The 22,416-nt window shown below is 45.1% G+C and overlaps 1 protein-coding gene across 1 annotated transcript; it reads left to right on the top strand.

Moving 5' to 3' along the window:
- Nucleotides 1-9,136: 9,136 nt before the first annotated feature.
- On the top strand, nt 9,137-20,174 carry flvcr2a (FLVCR choline and putative heme transporter 2a). The gene is made up of 10 exons (XM_085342384.1): nt 9,137-9,766; nt 12,209-12,350; nt 14,154-14,294; nt 15,062-15,129; nt 15,401-15,504; nt 16,755-16,865; nt 17,907-18,012; nt 18,116-18,227; nt 19,148-19,212; nt 20,027-20,174. The coding sequence occupies exons 1-10, from the start codon at nt 9,137-9,139 to the stop codon at nt 20,099-20,101; spliced, it is 1,554 nt and encodes a 517-aa protein (XP_085198510.1). The 3' UTR covers nt 20,102-20,174.
- The last annotated feature ends 2,242 nt before the right edge of the window (nt 20,175-22,416 follow it).

A 22,416-nucleotide genomic window follows, 5' to 3' on the forward strand; every position in this document is an offset into this window, starting at 1 on the left:
AATGTGCAAAACTTACATTAAATTAACTAAATGTTTTCGTATATCTATTTTTACACAGCTCATAACGCATCATATTGTTCCAGGAAGTACAATAAAGTCTTATTGTGATTAGGGTTGCCAACCGTCCCTTAAAATACGGAATCGTCCCGTATTGAGCTGAAAAGGGACGCACTTTGTCCCGTAATACAGTGAGAATCAAAAGTAGTCTATAAATGTTAATGGAATTAACGCTTTGTTTGAAAACATAATTCCCAGCCCCTCTCCTGCTTTGTGACCAATGAGCTGACAGCACACTTATGACAATTCGAGTATGACAATTCAGATTACCGCTCATCTCATTGGTCGAGGAAAGGTCGCTTACAGAGAAAATACCGGAAGACAACAGATGACCACAACAAGAAGCATGGCCAACAGGGAAACAAACGCCGACACTGCGGTGCAAGTCTCGGATGACAGTACACCTAAAGCTGGGCAGACACTGTGCTAGGGCTGCACGATTTTGCATAAAATGAGAATCACGATTTTTTGGCTTAGAATTGAGATCACGATTCTCTCACGATTTTCTTTTCCAGTATAAATATTTATTGCACTTATTAACTGCACATCAACTTCACAGTTAAGACTGAACATAAAAACAATAAATAAACATAAAAACAACAAATGTCTCACGTTTTGTTGTTGCCGCAAAATGTTGTACTGCTTGAAATTCCGTCTCCACCGTTGCTCGACGCTGCGTGTACAGAGCAGGTAGTGCAACAATAGAAAAATAGTTGCGGACGGCACTGTGTAGCGTTTGTCTAGGGTGTTGATCATTTTCCTAAATCCCTCGTTTTGCACAGTGTTGATGGAGCCATATCTTTGGTCAGGTGATAAGTGATAGCCTCCGTAATGTCTTTGTGCCTGCGGGAGTTCGACGTGTATAGGGAATGGTAAATGACCTGTATTTGTATAGCGCTTTACTCAACCAGTCATCCACCCATTCACACACTGTAGCGCTGTATAAGGTTCCCGTTATTGATGTTTGGGTGGTTGACCGGGACGGATTTTCTCCTGTCACTTTCTCGTCATCCCTGAAGTGCTCGCCGTTGTTTTTTCCCTGCTAATTTTAGCATCACACGGCACAGCAGAGTACGTCCCGGATCAAAATGCGGTAAAATCGTCGTCTTTTTTTTTTTTTTAAATCGTTGTCATTTGGAAATGAGATCGCACATAAGCATGAATTGAGATCGCGATTTTCTAACGATTAATCGTGCAGCCCTACACTGTGCGATTTTCAAACTGCACGATTGACTCGCAGGGGTTAGAAGTTGGTAGGTCACGATGCAGGGTCTCACCCGATGCTCTGATGCGACCTGAGTGCTCACACTGTGCCTCCTTAAAATGAAGGTTATAACAGAAAATCTGTCGCTCCCCCTCTCTGTCTTTCACTCACACAGACACACCACCACCATCAACTTTGCTAAATTGCTAATGAAAAACATGATCAGGCAGCTGTGATTGAGCAGCAGTGTAAATCCAACTATTTTCACGGTTGTTGTGGTCGTGATCATTTTGTGATGCCACATCGAAAAGGCTTTCCAAAGTTCTACAAGTTGTGCCTCCATCGCTTGTGTCCAGATCACACGCTGCACTGCCGTGCTGCGCAGTCTTTTTCACCGACGTTTACGTGTTTGCGCGTGAGCAGTGTGCTTCTCGTTACCCCACGTATACTAAACGATGCACGATGAAGGCCAAAATCGGGCCGATCACCAAATCGGTCGCACGACTCAAAAATCGTCTCAAAATGGGCCAAAAATCGCACAGTATAAGCCCAGCATTAGAGCAGCAATGTTTGTTCGCTCAGAGAAAGAAAAAAAAGGCTGCAAAAGTACAGGGAGGAATGGGAAAAGGAAAACACCTGGCTGGGAAAATGCACGATAACACCTTTAAAGCGCACTGCACTGTGTGCTGGCGCACTTTTTCCATAGGCATGCTTCTAGTGGTGGCACATGAAGAACATGAGGGGCGTGAAAGCTCGGGGAACCCTTAACCAATTTCTTGTCCACCAGGCCACGGCAGAAGCAGATATGGTATGTAAACACTGGTTTGTTTTTTTAAACCCTCTGGTTAAGGTTAATATGTGTCACGGTTCTGGGTCCGTTGGACCCAGTATTTTGAGTTTATTATGTTTTGGTTTATTTCTGCTTCATGGATTGTTTTCTTCTCGTAGTGATGATGATGATTATTATTTCTTGTTTCTGTTTATCCGTGCTTAAGGATTTGTTCTCAGTTATATCTCACATTTAGTTTAGTTCAGATTCCATGTGTCATTCTGTCTGTCTCTCAGTGTAAAGTCTGCATGCTTGTTTTGTAATTCATGTTTCCTGTTTTATTGTGAAAGTCTTTGTCTTATGTTAGTGTGTGCAGCTTAGCTCCCCCGTCTCGTTAGCCCTGATCTCTCCCAGCTGTGTCTCCCTCCTGTTGCCGATTCCCCCGTTACTACCCTGTGTATATAAGCCCTGTGTTTTCCCATGCTCAGTGTCGCGTCGTACCCTCAGAATTATGCCTGTGTGTCCTTGGTCTCAGTGTTCCATCCTCACTCCATGTTTGTTTTTCTGCCAGCAATAAAGCTGAGGTTTTTTGAGTTTCAATTCTGTGTTTGAGTCCTGCATTTGGATCCTCATCTCTGCCTGCCCGCACACAGAGCCCTGACAGAACGACGCGACCAGTAATGGATCCAGCGGACTCACCGTGGAAGCGCAGCTCCCGTTTTGACGGGACTCGGCTAGCGCTTGGAGGGCCTCCGTGCTGCCGTTCCTCGCTGGCAGCCTACCCTTCGGCCCACTCGTCTGCTTCCTCCCCGCGGACGCCCAGGTCTCGCAGAAAACGCTCCAGCCGGTCCCGGGAGAATTACTACGAGCCTGCAAGCAATCAGCTCACGCCTGCACAAGCCTTTTACAAGATGTTAGGGATTATTATCGTGCCGCCTGACTCACCCAGCATTTCCACATCACAGCAGGAGCAGCCACAGCAGAGTCCTCCCTCGTCACATTCCGCCAGCGCCGCTCCCTCTTCAACAGGGAGGCAGCGAACACGCAGCCAGCACTCACAGCTCCAGCAGGAGCCTGGGATTCAGCTCAAACAACCGCCTAGGGTGAGTGACAGAGTCTCCCTTCATTCGCCTTTTTTGTCAAGGGATAGACAGACTGTTTCCCCCAAAGCTGCGAACGCCAGCTACATGAACACTACAGCTCGTGTTTCTCCGGTTCGGGAAAATAAGAGTTTTCGTTTTAAGAATGACTATTTTCCCATTGGTTCAGAAGACTGTGCGCCTGATGTTTTTTCAGATCCAGGAGTTAAGACTGTTCCGTCTGGATCTGTTTATTCTGGAGCTATGTTTATTCAGTCAGCTGCCCGTCCGCTTTCAGCTCAGTCCCCTGCTCAGCAGCCGTCTGTAGCTCAGTCTCCAGTGTCACCTGCTCAGCAGCCACCTGTAGCTCAGTCTCCAGTGTCACCTGCTCAGCAGCCACCTGTAGCTCAGTGTCCTGTGTTTCCTGCTCAGAAGCCGCCTGTAGCCCAGACACCAACTCCACCACCACCATTTTCGCCTCAAGCTCAGTTAGCCGCCCGGCCTCAAGCTCAGTTAGCCGCCCGGCCTCAAGCTCAGTTAGCCGCCCGGCCTCAAGCTCAGTTAGCCGCCCGGCCTCAAGCTCAGTTAGCCGCCCGGCCTCAAGCTCAGTTAGCCGCCCGGCCTCAAGCTCAGTTAGCCGCCCGGCCTCAAGCTCAGTTAGCCGCCCGGCCTCAAGCTCAGTCTCCAATTCCACCACTGTCGTCATCCCAACCATTGTTTCAGTCACCCTCAGTTCAGCCTCCTGTTCAGCAGCCACTAGCCCTGCACCCTGTGTCACTTGCTACCCCGGTACAACAAGCTCAGTCAAATCAATCTAAAAGGAACTGTGTTTCATCAGTTTGTTCTAAGCAGAGCAACAAACCTCATGATAATGTAATCATTCCTAAAAAGCTGGCCAGTTCAGAGACTGTGACGCGCTCCAGGGCCTCCCCAGAGGCTGAGTTTCAGCCCTCAGCCTACTCTGGACCCCTGGAGGCTAGGAACCCAGCTGAGGACTGCACCCGGCTGTCACTGCCTGAGCAGAGTCAATGCTCTGGGCGGCTGAAGTCTGCTATGTGTTTGCCAGAGGCCCGTGCGCCTGCTGGTTCTGTTCTGTCCCTGCCAGAGGCCCGTGCGCCTGCTGGTTCTGTTCTGTCCCTGCCAGAGGCCCGTGCGCCTGCTGGTTTTGTCCTGTGTGTTCCAGGGGCCCCTGTGCCCACTGGTCCTGAGACTGTTCTCGCTGGGGGGCCCGAGGAGCCCGTCCAGCCTTCTGCCTCGTCAGCTGGGGGGCCCGAGGAGCCCGTCCAGCCTTCAGCTGCGGTCTCATCATCCTCGCCCGCTGCGGTCTCATCATCAGCATCATCATCAGCATCATCTTCGTCTGGTCCAGCCTCCGTGTCAGCATCCTCATCACCTGCTTCGCCTGGCCCAGCTTCCGTGTCAGCATCCTCATCACCTGCTTCGCCTGGCCCAGCTTCCGTGTCAGCATCCTCATCACCTGCTTCGCCTGGCCCAGCTTCCGTGTCAGCATCCTCATCAGCTGCTTCGCCTGGCCCAGCTTCCGTGTCAGCATCCTCATCAGCTGCTTCGCCTGGCCCAGCTTCCGTGTCAGCATCCTCATCAGCTGCTTCGCCTGGCCCAGCTTCCGTGTCAGCATCCTCATCAGCTGCTTCGCCTGGCCCAGCTTCCGTGTCAGCATCCTCATCAGCTGCTTCGCCTGGCCCAGCTTCCGTGTCAGCATCCTCATCAGCTGCTTCGCCTGGCCCAGCTTCAGCATCCTCATCAGCTGCTTCGCCTGGCCCAGCTTCAGCATCCTCATCAGCTGCTTCGCCTGGCCCAGCTTCAGCATCCTCATCAGCTGCTTCGCCTGGCCCAGCTTCAGCATCCTCATCAGCTGCTTTGTCTGGCCCAGCCTCCGCTTCATCCTCGTCTGCTTCGTCTGGTCCAGCCTCCGTGTCTCCACCCACGCCAGCTGCAGCCTCCGTGTCTCCACCCACGCCAGCTGCAGCCTCCGTGTCTCCACCCACGCCAGCTGCAGCCTCCGTGTCTCCACCCACGCCGTCGCCTGGTCCGGCTCCGGCTTCAGCATCACCCACGCCTGGTCCGGCTTCGCCTTCAGCTTCGCCGGGTCCAGCCTCCGCATCCGCTTCATCCTCGTCTGCTTCGTCTGGTCCAGCCTCCGTGTCTCCACCCTCGTCTGGTCCAGCCTCCGTGTCTCCACCCACGCCAGCTGCAGCCTCCGTGTCTCCACCCACGCCAGCTGCAGCCTCCGTGTCTCCACCCACGCCGTCGCCTGGTCCGGCTCCGGCTTCAGCTTCGCCTCCGGCTTCGCCTTCAGCTTCGCCTTCAGCGTCGCCGGGTCCAGCCTCCGCATCCGCTTCAGCGTCGTCTGGTCCAGCCTCCGCATCCGCTTCAGCGTCGTCTGGTCCAGCCTCCGCATCCGCTTCAGCGTCGTCTGGCCCAGCTCCCGCATCACCAGCTTCGTTTGGCCCAGCTCCCGCATCACCAGCTTCGTTTGGCCCAGCTCCCGCATCACCAGCTTCGTTTGGCCCAGCTCCCGCATCACCAGCTTCGTTTGGCCCAGCTCCCGCATCACCAGCTTCGTTTGGCCCAGCTCCCGCATCACCAGCTTCGTTTGGCCCAGCTCCCGCATCACCAGCTTCGTTTGGCCCAGCTCCCGCATCACCAGCTTCGTTTGGCCCAGCTCCCGCATCACCAGCTTCGTTTGGCCCAGCTCCCGCATCACCAGCTTCGTTTGGCCCAGCTCCCGCATCACCAGCTTCGTTTGGCCCAGCTCCCGCATCAGCCTCACCTGGTTCGGCCCCGCCTCTGCATCAGCCTCACCTGGTTCGGCCCCGCCTCTGCATCAGCCTCACCTGGTTCGGCCCCGCCTCTGCATCAGCCTCACCTGGTTCGGCCCCGCCTCTGCATCAGCCTCACCTGGTTCAGCTTCGGCTTCAGCCTCTGCCTCATCTGATCCAACCTCCGCTTCGCCTGGGGCTGCAGGGGCCACGCAGCCTTCGGGTCCCCTCCTACCACCTCCACATTGTCGGTCATCTGCCAGGCCGCTTGTTGGGCATCATCACCACCGTGGCCGCCCTCCGGACTTCTGTTGCCGCCACTGCCTTCCGCGTGGCCGGCCTCCAGGCTTGCATTCCCGCCGCCGTTGCCGTCCGCACGGTCGGCCCCCAGAACTGCTTCCTCGCCGCCGTTGCCGTCCGCACGGTCGGCCCCCAGAACTGCTTCCTCGCCGCCGTTGCCGTCCGCACGGTCGGCCTCCAGAACTGTTCGCACGTCGCCACCGTTGCCGTGTGCACGGTCGGCCCCCTGGACTTTTTTGTAGACTCTTGGTGAGCTCTGGTTTCGTTTTGTTTTTGATATGCTTTCCTGCGTTTTTTGGACTCTGGTGCTCCTTGTTTTTTGTTTTTTTTTTTTGGCTTGACAGGCTTCTGTTTAAGAAAGAGACCTGTTTTACTGTGTTAATGTTGTCATTTTGAGCTAAAAATAAATGGCTAAATGATCATTTGTTTCCCATGTGGTCATATCACAAAGAATATCTGCTTAAAGAGCTTGTACATACTGGTGGATTAACCATTACAGAAAGATAGCAGAACAAGCAAGCTTCCAAACTGTAACCTGTATAGAGATAAAATTAAACGCTTACATTTAGATTTGATATTCTGGTTTTATTTTGGTGAAGTGTATCTTAAATGTGTAGTTAGCCGAGATGGTAAGTCAAATTTTCAGGTATCTGTACTTTAGTCGAATATGTATTTTTGTGACAACTTTTTACTTTTATTCCCTACATTTTTAGACAAGTATCTGTACTTTCTGCACCTTACATTTACAAAAATGGCTCGTTACTTTTGGTAACGAGCCATTTTTGGCTAAATGGATAAATGGAGGAAACAGTTACACACAATAGAAATTACTGTGAACCATGATCATTTTTGCCCACACTTGAGACACTCAGACTCTTAGAGAACCCCACCTACTGAATGCCACTTTAATGTAAAGCCAAGTGTCTCATACTTCATAGATGAGTTTTTCATGAGTTTTTTTCTGACTGTACTCACGTGGATGCACGACAAGGTGACACTAATGACCTTCCAGTGTGTGCAATGAGTCCTTGAATCTATATAAGCGCTATATAAAAACTACTGCTCTTTGTCTTTGTCAACAATAGAGCACAAAAACAACTGATCAAAGCCAGCGATCATATTGTTTTTAAGTTCTTCGATCCTTGTCACAAATTTTTTTTACCCTGCATTCAGACACAAGGACAGTAGTTCAGTCAGCCGTGATTAATTCTGATCATATTAGTCTTATTTTCAACATAAGGCATAATATACTGTTTGCTAAGCAAATCAAACACTAATACTTGCATTAATCAAAGTAATCAAATATTAAAATGTACTATATTATTAAAAAGTGTTGCTGAACGGAATGTAATTCGTAACAACAAAGTAATAACAATACAGTAGTGAAATCCAGTCCTCATACTGATGGATGCTCTGTGTTAATGAGTAATATAGTCCAACATCCAGCTCTAAGCCTGGCTTTTCTTACAGTGCGTCTTTAAACACGCTGGAAATTTCCAGGCTCTTTCTACACCACCTCTCTGTGAAATCCACGGAAGGATCGAAGGGAAGTAAAGAACAGTCAAAAACTCATTCAGGATATTGAAACTACAACCACAAACGCGCGCCACCGTGGCTGCCAACAAGCGTCTTTTGGGAAAACACTGTCATGTGAAATTGTAAACTGACAATGTCTGAATGAAAGACGAAACAGTAGTTGCGGAAATACCAGGTTTGCTTTGTTGGCAGTGCTATAGTCTTATTTTCATACAATCAGAGCAATAAAACGGTAAAACACTACTGATAAGCCGATTGTAAAATAATTTCAGGAATATCCTGCTCCATAACGGAAAGATTTTTTTTTTTTTTGGCATTTATGGATCACGATTAGGGTTGCCAACTCCCTGAAAAATAAATAAGGGACACCTCGTGGCCAGGGCCGGGCAACCCAGTTGTCTTCATCCTTCCCAGTGTGGTAGCTCTTTTGTGTGTGAAATTATTTTTTAACCATTTGACTTGAATTTGATTTAATTGAAACGACTTTTTTATTTTTTCAAATTTTCTGTGTAATAAAGAAACAGGAAAAATAATAGTAGCCTATGCTCAAAGAAATGTGGATATAAACATCTTCAAATTAAAGCTGAATCTCATACCAGCAGTGCACTGGCATGTGACTTAACACAACATAAATGTGCCACTGTGCTAATCCCTCCTGACTGCACTGTGTAAACTGACCATCCTCAGGTCTGCCAGTATTGTAATGCCAGAGACAGATGACATAATACAAAGTGATTGCACATTGGTAAATCCAATTTAGGAACCAGAAACACTCAACCTTAATAACTGGTCAACAAGCAGTGTGTTACCGTCACTTCATGTTTCAGTGCTCAGGGACACTTCCCCTCTGTGTCACAGCATGGCAGCTGTGCACATTCAGTATTCCTCTCAATGAACTTTAACTTGTCTGACGCATTTATGTATGTGTGAGTGTCATGTGCCTATACTTAGCAATAAAACCAAGTTGCTCTTGTAGTTCGTCCTTACATTTACATGCTATGCTTTTATGCGATCTCACATGGAAGTAGGAGTTTTAAATGAAAAGTAAAACGCATCCTTGGTGTTAAAACCACTAGAGAAGAAGGCCGAACCCCGACATTTGCAGCTGGGTATGTAATTGTTGACTGAAATCAGAGCCTACTCATATACTGCTCATTATATTTAAACTGCACCCCAGATTCACCTCTGGTAAATCAGCCAGCAGTAATAGGAAGTAATCTCCAGTTTAGGATCAGCGGGCGAGCTTGGTTATGATCACCATTTAGGAAGTTCCTGCTGGGTGGGAGGGCCTAGTCAGGTAAGCTGCCATGGTGTTAAGAGAGTGCACACACAAGAATTGTTTGCTCTTCCCTTCAGCTGTTGAGAGCCACACAAGCCTGAAGGAAGAGGGAAGAGTTTCACTGGGAGCAACATGAATTCTCAGGATGAACTTTCTCATGAGTGGGCGGACAGCCTCGACAAGGCCAGGGTCAATGATTGCACCCCAACGGGGAAAGAAAGAAACAGCTTGCGAGAATACGCGCACTGCCTGCCTCTGGGAGATGGTGATGACACCTTGGAGCCATCAGCCATCGACACCGCGCGGCTCTTTCCGCTCATGGAGACCAGGCTGTACAAACGGCGGTGGGTGATGCTCTTCATCTTCAGCGCCTACTCCATGAGCAACGCCTTCATGTGGCTGCAGTACGGCATCATCAGCAACATCTTCATGCGCTTCTACAGCATCGGCACCCTGGCCATTGACTGGCTCTCCATGATCTACTTTCTCACCTACATCCCTCTCATCCTACCCGTCATGTGGCTCCTCGACAATCGAGGCATCAGAGATGTTGTGGTGGTGGGGGCCGCCTACAACTGCATCGGGGCCTGGATCAAGACGGGCTCGGCGGACCCCAGCATGTTTGCTTTGACCTTCTTTGGACAGTTCGTGTGCTCGGTGGCCACGGTTTATATCCTGGGCATCCCTTCCAGACTTGCATCTCTGTGGTTCGGGCAGCAGGAAGTGTCCACCGCCTGTTCCATTGGGGTTCTGGGAAACCAGGTGTGTCTTTGTTTACCTGCTGGGTTAAAAAAAATGTGTGTATGGTGTTATTCACTTTTCTTCTTTAAAGTGGGCGAGAGTGAATGAGAGCTCTGTCATCTTTAACTCTTTGTGCAGTATATTAAAAAAATAGCATGTTTCTGTTAGGTCAAGCTATCTTGATTTGTGATTGAGTGTCTCTCCTCCTGTGGATTCTTCTTTCCAACCTTCTTCCAGAGTCCGCAGGTTTAACAAAGCCAGTCACCTTCTTTGCCACTGGTGAAAACTAATGGCTAGTAATCCCTTCAGAGTAAAAGTTCTTAAAGAAACGATGAACCCAGCATGCAGTACATGTTAGCATGCTGGATGCTGAACCATTTTAGTTCTATTAAAGTACTTCACATACCAGGCAAGCAGTATATGGGAAGTAGAAGGGCATGGTTTACATTACACTGAGCATTTTTACTGTTTAAACATTACTTGGATTACCAGTATCAAAATATGAAGTCATAAATTCTTCATTTTTAAATCTGCCGATAGAAACTAGAAGAAAATATATGATAGGGAACCATTGTCTGACAGAGACTTCCAAACTGTGAGGAGGGTAGAGGGAGAGAAGTGAACAGAGTATAGATCTTTCCAGTAAAAACAGGGATACCGGTATTGTCTAAGTGGTCAAAGTGACTTCCTCTGTGTCTGTATGTGTGTTTGGTTTGTTCTTTCTAGCCAGGGGAAAATTGCTGGGGATGGCGGGTGACTTCCACCGCTTGAGCTGCCTGCTTCTGTGCAAGTTTCCTCACCTTGGGTAAATTAACTATACAGTGAGATTGCACTAAGAATGCTGTGTGCATGGCAAGGTAGTCAGGTCTGCTGGGGCGGGTGTGTTTCACTGCTTTTGCTTTCCTTTTAAAAATCCTGAGAACGGCATTAGACAGACAAAATCATCTGAAAATTCCAAAAAAGGTCACAGGAAATGTCAACACGCATCAACTGAAATCTAATTTACCTTAAATTTACCCACGAAACATGGAGAGTGATAGTTTTATGCAATTTTAAGTCATATCTAAAGTAAAGAGAAAATAAACAGAGCAAATGTGGTGTACTTGGCTACATATCAGTGCTTTGTGATCTCTCCACAGTCTCTAACACTTTTCTCATCTTATTGACCGCTCTGAGCACGCTGTGGTGCCCTTTAACCTCCAAAGCTGAACCATGTCCTCTCCCTCCATCATTAGACCAAACACCGGCGCTTGTCATGAATGTTCTTGTTTTGTGCTTTAAACCCGCTCCCTGCCGATGAAGATGAAAAGGACGCGCTGCTGTTGATGTTTACTTGCTCACCATGGCTTAATTGCTTTGGCTGCGGTCCCTAACACTGGATGCTTCCAAGTTTTCAGGCTGAAGTCGTTTTATGTAATACCTTGGACATTTAGAAACAGTTCACATTAGCAAAAAATTAGGTAAGGGTTCCAGAAAAGCCTGTGACGCTTTGAAGATCAAACAGACATCAAACTTCAAGCGAGGTCACTGTAATTTGGAGCCAATGAACAATGAGCCTGTTTTGCATAGTTTTGACGAGGTTATAAAAAGTCTTTAGTTTGGTTCAAATGTGTGACTGTCTGCTGTGAATGTTTTCTAGAGCTTTTTCTAGTACACTGGCAACAAGGTAAACATTATAGCGAAGGTTCTAATCTGTCTGAAGGCTGTAGAAGGCAACAAGTGTAACAGTGGGTGTAACATTCTCAGACGACTGAAGGGATCGTACATATTTCTGTGTTTCCACTCGTCAAACACTTCACAGGTTTGTTACTCACAATCGGGAATGTGTCGCGTCACCTTTCCTTCTCTCACCTTTCCCCTAGAGTGGAGGGACCACCACCGGTGTCCCTTCTGGAATGTTCTTGTGACAGTAGGAAGCCGAGGATGTTGGCACTGCTGCTGTGGTATTCAAATTTGGAACGTTTACCCCCACTCCCTTCCCATTTACCCAAGATCCACTAGAAGTGTTGCTTTTCACTGAGGTTGGCTGGGGTTTTAAAAGTTAAATTTAGTGACATGTAATCTTCATGTCAGGCAGTTTACAAAAGAATGGTGACTTACGGTGTTACCTGTCTCTGTTAAACAAAAAACTACAGACGGGTTTATTTTGCCACAAATGGCAAATATGCATATATTTTATGTTTTATAATAAGAGGTGTACCATCACTCACACTGATTGCAGCAGTCAGTCAGATGCCAAACAGGCATTGACATTTTCTGCATCAATTACTTATTTCATTTTTTGTTTATGTTTTTGGGGTGTTTCTTGCTTTTTACAGGGCATCATATCAAAGTGCAAACTTTACCCTTCTTTATGTCTTCAGTGACGTGTTTTGCGTTATAGCTTTTTTAAAATTTGGACATATGTGTCTGTGCGCAGGCATCACATCAGTCCATAGTTAATTATGTGTCTCTCGCTTACAGTTGGGTATTGCCATTGGGTTCCTGGTTCCACCCATCCTCGTGCCTAACGTGGATGACATGGACGAGCTGGCACATCATATCAGTATCATGTTCTACATTAGCGCAGGCATGGCCACCGCCATCTTGGTCCTTGTGGTCATCGGTAAGTGTTTAAAGGGAAGATGAGTGTTTATACATGTCAGTTATGGCTGGAGCCTTTGTAGAACCATTTTGACCATTTCTGTTTGAAACCTAAAATCGTGTTGAAGAACCTGGAGAATTTTCAGGGGAAGAAAATCAGGAAAAGAACAGAAAATCTGTGAGCACAGAATCATCAGTGAATTTTATGCATTGGTCTCCTGTAGACACTGACGCCACTGTTTGCAGCTTCCAGCCAGCATTGATGTGATCTTGTACTGCCCTTTCTGGCCTTGGAGACGCATGGATCCAAGTCTTGATTGAGCCTCACGTTTGTGTAAAAGAGCTAATGGGTTAGAGTCCTTGTCAGAGCTCTTTACTCACTCATGCAGCAATCGCCCACTGCAAGTCACCTTAAGTGTCACTCAGCGCCCACAGCTATTGGTGTGAAAATATATGAAGCAAAGCATCATCTTGACAATTTGTAGTTTCCAGTGTTACCTCACCTTGACTCCTTTGTCCACTAGAAGAATTACACTGCTGTTTTAAATGAGAACACAAAAGAGTCTTTGAAATCATCTTTGCTGCAAAGTTCTCGATATGAACATCCAGACTTGTGTATGGCAGAGCTTTACACAGAGATGTCTGCTCCTCAGCCAGCTCCGCTGGGAAACTGAGCCTGCCCGAGGTGTGCTTTCTAGCGAAAAACTCAACATCCCTTCAACTCCACCAGATGAGCAGCTGCGGTAATTGGTGTAATTGTCCACATTTTGATGAGATGAGTTTTGACACGACGTGAAATACAAGCAGGGGCTCAGGGAGTCATAGCAGAGTTTTATAAAATCACCCCCCCACCTCAGCCCCCAGCTCTGTTAAATTCTCTCTTCACCTCCACCAAGGACTAAAAGTCAGAGAAAGTCAGAGAAACAGTGGTGGAGAACCAGTCCCTTGATTACTTGGATATGCTGACTAAATAACTCAAAGCAAATCCTTGGGACACAATCACCTGTGACTGTGACCTTTGAGGTCAAAGGTTTGTGATTCCAGCTTTTGCTGATTGTCGTGTCACGTGCGGAGAACATCTGTGTTTCACTTTACATACTGCGCAGATATATCTGCTTGTCCCATCAAGCAGGTTTTACTTATTTAAAAAAATATATAATCACATGTGAAGCACACACTGCCAATTCTAACTACACATAATGTATATTTATGCTGTCAGGAACATGCATCATATTTGGTAACTCACTAAACTCAATAGTGAAAGATTAAATGCAATAACAATACAGAAAGTGTTACGGAATCAATAAATAGAAGAAATACTGAAAATGTCAACCTGTTATTCAATAAAACCTGTTAATCTACGACTTATGATAGGAGGAGAAAAGTAATAACAATAGCCACCTATATTTGGTTAAATTTGGTGGCTGACTTGATGTCCAGGGGGCAGGTCAGATGTCACCCGCTGTGTTAGACACTTACCTGCATTTTCTTAGAAAGGCTCAGTCGAGCATCACATGGACCTTGTACTGGAGAGCTGGCAGGTTAAAGATTATTCCAAATTCTCACATGTAACTCTGTTGGACAATGTCTAAAGATGTTCAGGGCTGCTGTACGTGTGTTAAAACCTGCTTCGGAGACTGATATCTTATCTTTATAAGCATGTTTACTCATGTTTGGAGTCCACTTTTGCTCTTACCTCAGCATCACACTGAACTTTGCTCTTTGCCCCAGTCCGGTGTTTTTCCGGTGCTGTCCTACTAAATCTTATATCTTAAAAACTAAAGTAACCTCCAGAAATGCTGCGTTTGTTTGTGTTGCTTTTCAGTGTTTCAGGAGAAACCTGAGATCCCACCCAGCCAGGCCCAGGCACAGGCCAGGAACATGCAGCCTGATGAGTACTCCTACACAGCCTCCATCTTGAGTCTGCTGCGCAACAAGCCCTTCATGCTCCTGGTGGTCAGCTATGGTGGGTTCCTCCCTCTTACCCGTACTAAACATGCAAACTGTAGCAGTCAGCCCCACCATTTCTAGGACTAAACTTTTACCCTGGCAAGAGTTAAGGATACTGTGCATTATGGTCTATGTAACTCTCGTTCACAGTCCTTATTGGCCTCTGAGCACATATATGAGCGAGTCATTAAAACGAATAGAGTTTGTGTAGCACTGATCTGATTGTTTTTGGTGATAGCGTTTTTTGGCTCAAAGGTCACTAATTAGTGACAACATAGGAAAGACAGACCAAAGTTGTTCATGTTAAAGGGCTGTTTGAGTGTGTTAGCAGCTGTTTCTCAGACTATAGACTTCTTGCTTTCTTTCTAATCCTTTTAAAATCCATTTCCTCTCCTCCATCTTTAGTTTTTGCCAATTGTCTACCTTCAGTTATTATAAGAAGAATCCTGTGCTGAGTTTCACAAGGCAGTTGTTTTACTAATACCCACACACACACATTTATTGATTCACGTGTAGTCAGTTGGAATGCTAACATGATAAGCTGCTGGGAAACAGAAATGTTCATCTTTCAGTTTAAAGCTTTCAAAAAAGGAGAAAGTTTTTGAGTAGGGGGAGTATACACCCTAAAAATGCCCAAATAATCTGATTATAATGTCTCTTATATTGTGTGAAGCTCTCAAGAGTTTTTAGGTAGAAGCACCAGGACCCATCTGGTCCCCACATGAGACCACCTTTCTGTGCAGATTGTCCCAGAATAAACTGTTTTCTGTTTGTGGTCTACAGGCTTGAATGTTGGCTGCTTCTATGCTATTTCCACACTGTTGAACCGGATGATCATTGAGCACTATCCTGTAAGTCCCTATTATAGCCTTTTTTTTTCCATGTTTGTCAACTTTATATTTTCTGTCTTACCTTCTCTAGTCTTCCTTGTGGCTTATGCTCAGATTGAATAGGCCCAGCAGGTAGACACTGTCTGACCGCATTTAACACTGAGCTATAAAGCATCCAAAGATATGGTCCTGACACAGATAACAGGAGTATGATTGTTACGGCTCAGTGCTTCTAGGAAATGACTGCATATTGTGACTTCACAGGTGCAAATGCCAACATTTTCTCTTTCAGGGTGAAGAGGTGAATGCTGGGAGAATCGGTCTGACCATTGTCATTGCTGGCATGGCGGGCTCTCTCATATGTGGCATATGGCTGGACAAGACCAAAACCTACAAGTAGTGTATTTCTTTTAAACCCCGTTTTTCAGTGATGTGGACTAAGATCAAACACAGAGCTGTGTTTTCTAACAAGAACCTACATTTGAGTCAAATCCTAAATATACACCATGTCCATCAGAACATGGCTACACTGTGATCATAAAAGGCTGAGTATAAAATGAACTTCACACCATTGCACCATCAACAGCTTAAACCATTGATACAAGGCAAGATGAATACATGATTTCATGTTATTTATTTTAACTTTTGACCCTACCATCCGAATGTCACAGCAGAGATTGAGAGTCATCTGACCAGGCGACACTTTTACAGTCTTCTATTGTCCAATGGTGGTGAGCCCATGTAGTTTAAGATTCCTGCCGTTAGCTGAAGGGAGTGGTAAACCATGGCATTTAAATAAACTAATGTCATTGTTTTCTACAGTCAGATTCTGATGGAGCTTCATGTGCACATGTAAAAAGATGCTCTTCTGAAAGGCAATGTAATTTTCAGTCCTCAGGATCAGCATTCTCACTTCTTCTCTGCAATGTTAGCTGTACTTTAAAACATCGACTCCTTGCATGAATGTCCTTTAAGTCACTCATCCATTCACAGAGAGATGTCCAAGTGAATTAGACCATTTGATTAAAAGAGGCACGTATTAGGATACAACATAGCCGAGTTTTCTGTGTGGTGTTGCTCTCTGCTTATCTGAACTGGCAGGCTGTACTTTACTGGTACTTCAAAGTAGCTTCTCAAGCCTTTTGCCACTGCATATGATGGAAAAACAGTAATCATACATTACTTCTTTCTACAAAATGACCACTTGCTTTATTCTGCAAGTTAGTGATTTAGTGTTGATAAACTGCCTTCATTAATGTGGCATAAAAATGTTTATGATTAGAGGAAGATCCTCAGTCCACAGATTCCTCACATGCCATTAGGATGGTTATCTGTCAGAGCAGTTAAGCCCAGATTTAGAATGTGGATCCAGAGTGAGCCAGAGGACTGTGCAATATTAACAAAAATGTTTTGCTGCTTGTTTTACGCGTGGTTGTACAAGAAGCAGCTTCAACAGAGTGAATTTGTTTTTGCAGATTGGCGTTGTTGTGACAAGTCGTTGGTGACACAAAATAATGGCATTCATTTTTTTTGGGGGGGGGTTGAACATTATCGCTTGCGTTAGTCCTTATTGTGCCCGTCATAACATGTGCTATGATACATGGCTTAATGTCTTAAACTTTATTGTTATGCTCCTGTCTCCACAGACAGACCACCTTGGCCGTGTATATCCTTTCTCTAACTGGGATGCTGGCCTACACCTTCACCCTCAACTTGGGTCACCTGTGGGTGGTGTTCGTTACAGCTGGAGTTTTAGGGTAGGTAACCATTAAAGAATATGGTAAATGGCCTGTATTTATATAGCGCTTACTAGGACCCCAAAGCGCTTTACACATCCAGTCATCCACCCATTCACACACTGGTGATGGCAGCTATATTGTAGCCACAGCCACCCTGGGGCGCACTGACAGAGGCGAGGCTGCCGGACACTGGCGCCACCGGGCCCTCTGACCACCACCAGTAGGCAACGGGTGAAGTGTCTTGCCCAAGGACACAACGACCGAGACCGTCCGAGCCGGGGCTCAAACCGGCAACCTTCCGATTACAAGGCGAACTCCCAACTCTTGAGCCACGATCGCCCCGATGGTGTTTATGGCCACCATGGCCATAAACATCACAGTAGGCTCTAGCAGCCAACAGGTAACAGAGCTGTGAATGATCTCTTATATTCTGTCATGCAAATGTGATGGAGGAAAAAAAAGATGTTTCTCATACTTTTATTTATTTAAAGAAAACATTTCGGCAAGCGTCAGCAAAGTGAGAAATGCTGAGGGGCTGCCAGCTGTTTCTGAAGCTAAAGGGTTTCCGTGGAGCTGGAAATCCATTTATTGGAAGTGTTTAGAAAACTGCTTAGCTAAACAGAAGCTTTATTGGCCCATGCGGGTTGGCATAGCATTGACACTAGTTTTAACCTCGGGGTAATGTTGAATCATATTGGTCACGTTTAGAGTCCCGCTCGAAACTGATGAAGCTCTGTGTTGTTCAGTTTCTTTGTAGCAGGAATGCTGCTTTTTGAGCAAAACTTAGTGTTCCACAGTCCACAGGCTTTGTCAATAATTGCTATTTATGGTAAGCTGATTATGCCCATATCTGGTTTCCATAGCAATTCCTTTGTCTGCTTTTCACCCAGAGAGGATGTATTAAACCTCAATATACTTGTCCTACTTTTACATTTGTGGAGCATTTTTTCTGCTGGTTTTTGGACAGTTAAAAATAGTTGAGTCACAAAATTCTACGCTGAACAGATCAGACACTTGGTTTTATATTTTAGTTCACCTATATTTTCTGTCTTTCTCCAGTTTCTTTATGACAGGATACCTGCCTCTGGGTTTCGAGTATGCAGTAGAGCTCACCTACCCAGAATCGGAGGGGACCTCGTCCGGACTGCTTAACTGTTCAGCTCAGGTCGGTAACGTTCAGCACGTATGACTGCAGAGAACAAACAAATAACATATCATAACATGTCATGTTGTTTGGGCCTTTAAAGAGCTTCTCACTCTCATTTCAGATCTTTGGAATCATTTTCACCATAGCTCAGGGAAAGATCATGGATTACTGGGGAACTTTAGCTGGCAACATATTCTTGTGCATCTTTCTGCTAATAGGAACAGTGGTGACAGGTGAGATGTTAACCTCATCTCTGTAGATATGGGCTGTTTTCTTTCCCATGTCTGTGTGTGATACTCAGACCAACTTATGTGAAACCATTTTGTGTAATACTTGGACTTGCAAAGACTCGTCTCTTTCATAGGCGTATGCTGCCTCCTAGTGGCTAAATTACTTTTCACACTATATTAAAGTTGTAGTTAAAGAGGACCAAAAATACCTATTTTTTAGCGCTACATTTTTATCGTTGCTCTCTACTAGAGTAGCTTTGCATGATTCACAGCTAAAAATAACTCGTATGCCTCATTGTAAGCCTTGGTGCGGCCTACTCCGAGTCTGAAACAATCTGACCCTTCCTTTTAAGTCAGCTTTTTTCTGTTTATGTGCTCTGCATGCCTAAAGTGACAAAGGTAAGGATATACACTGTCACTGACATCATACAGAGCTAAGAGCAGAAACCACATGTTTAGAGGCGTCTGCAGCAGGAGGTTTTGTCTTGTTGGAAATGCCTCTAAATGCACTGAACTTATTTGAATAGTAGGTCTTTTTTCCTTAAGACCTTTTTGTTATGTTCTGACATGTAAAACCTTAATGGCAGGAGTACCTTCTTTTTACCACAACCATGCTTGTTAAGGTCTTACTGTCTAACTGTGCATATCCTTCGATATCCTTCCTCCATCCTCTCTGAGTTGTCACAGGAAGGGGGATATCTTTGATTCAATAATCTCTGAGCACCAAAGGATATTCTGCATGCTGACCCAGAAAATTAGTTTTGAAGAAAACATGTTATATAAAATACAAGAAGATAACATGGGAGTAGCAATTTTAAAACTTCCACACCAGTATGCTGTTCTATTTAAATGTAACTTTATTTTGCACAAAATTAATCATCAGTAATTTAATGTGTTTCATAATATTATTATTATTATTGCAGGATTTATCAAATCCGACCTCCGACGGCAGAAGGCCAACCAACAGGTTGAGGTGCAGACAGTGAGTGTAAGTACGACTGTGTGTGTTACATGAAGTTAGAGGTGGGATGTGTGTTAGAGCCCACCCTGGCTCTGGATTGAATGCGCTCTGAGTGGTTTTCTGCTGGTGGCTTCTCTGCAGTCACTTACATTGCAGTCTGCTGCGGCAGGCTTGGATGCAAAGCGAATGCAGGCGGTCGTCCCGCTGCCCTGGTTGCAGCTTTCTCCGCAAGCTGCTAAAAATGTCGTTTTCTCTCAGCTATGCTTCGTCTAACAGCTCTCTGGCTCGCTCTCATTAAAAACACGTTTGCTTATTCTTTGCTTTGAAAAGCGTTGCTTTGGTTTAATGCTTACAACGGGTGCAGTTGAGAGCTGTCAAATAAATATTTTCAGCTAAAAAAACTTATATTAAAACCAAGTATTAAAACTAAATATGTGGTGACTTTTGTAACTTCGGAGATGTTCATGCTCACCTGTCGCCTTGCTTTACGTCAGGCTCGGGACCTCTTGCTTTCTTTCTTTGGCCTTTTTGTCCTTCTGATATTCCAGTTTTAACACTACAAACGCAGCTTAAACACCAGTAATCCTGCACACCAGTGGAAGTCAAAGTGATAGTAGTGCAGTAGATTTAAAAAAGAAAAGAAAAAAGAACAAGAGATGTATCTAAATAATAAACAAAGCAGAACTAACGATACATGCAGTTTCCTGATCAAAGGCTGTGGTATAGCTGGGTGTGCAGGTGTCTCTGGATGCACTGGTGGTGTGTTATGAATGAGAAGGTGGAAGATGAGGGGGACCCCTTAGGGCCCCTCAGAGGTGTGACCCCAAAGCTATCATTCCAGCCTGCAGGCTCCCTGTCATCGGTGCAGGACTACGGGGCCACGTCGTGCGGCAGCCCCTGGCAACGGCAGTCTTGACATTAACCCACAAGCTCACAAACACCAAAACACACACCTGCCAAGGTAGGGTGAAAAAAGGGTTTTAACGATTGTGCACACAATCATGTTTGCATTTACTTGAAGGTGTTACCGGTTAAACTGCAGCGTATTGTACTCGACTGCACAATCAGCCCTTTAAATCGCACAAACAGACTCGGTGTCATTGTGGAATTAAACGTTTATCCGGTGATTGCAACTCATCTGAAGTTCATTGTGAAAAGACACGTGATGAGGTGTACTGAATGTGAAGAGATGTTTGTTGCTGATATAATATTGATGTTGAACTCTGCTGCCACTTCACTCATTTTACTGCATCACGTCTGTCCTTTGCAGACAATTACTGCTGATCTGGAAAGAGGAATCTCTCCACCTGAAATCTTGAAAGAGGTGAGGTTGTGAGGAAGACAGATATTTCTCTGTCCAAGATCTCAGAATATCACCGTGTACAGATTAAAAACAAATAAGACACATTAAAAAACAACAACAAAAACTGACATATCGAGACGCACAATCATGCACAAACGACTGAGGAGCTGAAAGCTGTGAACTGTAAGAACATGGAGGCTGAATCACAGAGAACAGTGTTGCTTTACGGAGTTCTGTTTGGACTCTGTGATGCAGAAATCCACATTGGTATTACACCCCAAACCACCATGGGGGAATGCACTTTCAAGGTTTTTACATCATGGGATGATGGCATTTTACATGTCTTGTTAGGTGTAATGTATCTGCCACTTTAGTGACTCCAACCTTCAATCTAACTGAATGCCTTTCCTAGTTTTCTTCTGACCGGTGTTAATGTAGTGTTTTATGCATTTGACTGGCAATATTGAAAGTTTTCTAATATATGACCAACATTGTGTGTAATTGAACTCTCTCTTTACATTGATGAAGGTGTCTCATGTTAGTGTTCTGTGTTTAGAATATGTGTATTCAATGCAGATTAAGGACTACGACGTGTTTACCTGTCAGGCAGCCAAGTCACCTTTCGCCTAACTGAGGCTTTCGTATCTGTCGTCTGCCGTTCAGGATGACAGTATTACTTGTGAATACTGCTGATGCAATGTATCTGAGTTCGCTTTGGGGGGGGGCGGTCAATATTGGCCCCATTTTACTGTGATTGACTTCTTTAAAAAGACACAAGAGGCGAGAATGTCCGGAACGTAAAGGATGTCAGCACAGCGGAAAATAAGAACAACACAATGGGAGATTGCGACTAATCAGATCTACTGCCCTTGTCATTTTGCACACTTTTTATGTGTACTTTTTACTTTTGGTACTGTAGAATTATACAAACAGGCGACAAATCGAAGGGAAATCCATCAGAAATATGTCTTGGGTGTTGGGCCAATACATGCCAGAGTCGGAGTAATGCAGCTCAGTTCTTGTGGAAAATATTACCTAATTTTGTGTGAATAATTGTAGTGGCAAGCAAACATAAGATGGCCAAAATCTCCTCTTTATGGTCAATGTGGTTAAATTCTGATGACTTTAAAGGCTTAACACATCTTATTTTTTATAGTCATTAAGTGTCCCAAGTGTCCAACAGATGTGGCCTGATCTGAGCACCACTTTGCACAGTTGTGCACCGATCCTGAGTGGACCTAAACAGTGCCAATCAAATGCCCTCCACCTGTTAGAGCCCAGGGTCAAAGGCTCAAGTGGTTTAGTGTTTTCCTTCGTTTTGTTGCCTGTGTGTATTTTATGCTGTGTAACCAGTAGTTGTACAAATTTTTACTTCAGGTATTTTTAGGAAGTTGTCTCGAAATGTTGATATTTAATTAGGACTTTTATGTGTCTGTGAGAGGTTCTAGTTAATCTTAGTCTTAGGCACTTTAAAGTGCTGTGAATTTTCCACACCCTTAGAGTTTTTGCTATTTTGGCATGATGTGTAGTTGATCCAGTCAATAAGGAAAAAATGAAACTGCAATACAAACTATGGGATTTTGAACACTGTACCAAAAACAGAAACTAAATTAAGAACAAATCTATATATTTATAGATAAATAAGCCCTAGCTAAATGTGTCTGTGTATTTTTGTATTTCACCACAATGTGGCCATGTTTAAATCAGGAGATTTATGCTTTCTTTAACCCAAATATGAGAACAGAACAAAACTGGGATTTCAGTCTTTAGCACAAACCGTGCAAAAACACAATTACACCTTGAAGGACACTTCAAACAAAGGACTACAAGACTACAAAATACTATTGCCACAATTATTACAGCAATAAAAAGCATAAAAAATCAAGATATTTTTAAAAATTAAGTTTTATACAAAGTTATTTGTGCAT

This window comes from Diplotaxodon limnothrissa, linkage group LG19, assembly GCF_057381915.1.
Source record: "Diplotaxodon limnothrissa isolate DT_005_m linkage group LG19, D_limnothrissa_male_GT1.1, whole genome shotgun sequence".
Lineage (NCBI taxonomy): Eukaryota > Metazoa > Chordata > Actinopteri > Cichliformes > Cichlidae > Diplotaxodon > Diplotaxodon limnothrissa.

Coding starts and splice junctions, on each gene's coding strand:
- flvcr2a (XM_085342384.1), top strand. CDS start 9,137: ATGAATTCTCAGGATGAACTTTCTCATGAGTGGGCGGACAGCCTCGAC. Junction 16,866..17,906: donor GTTACAGCTGGAGTTTTAGG/GTAGGTAACCAT, acceptor GTCTTTCTCCAG/TTTCTTTATGACAGGATACC. Junction 18,228..19,147: donor AATAGGAACAGTGGTGACAG/GTGAGATGTTAA, acceptor TTATTATTGCAG/GATTTATCAAATCCGACCTC.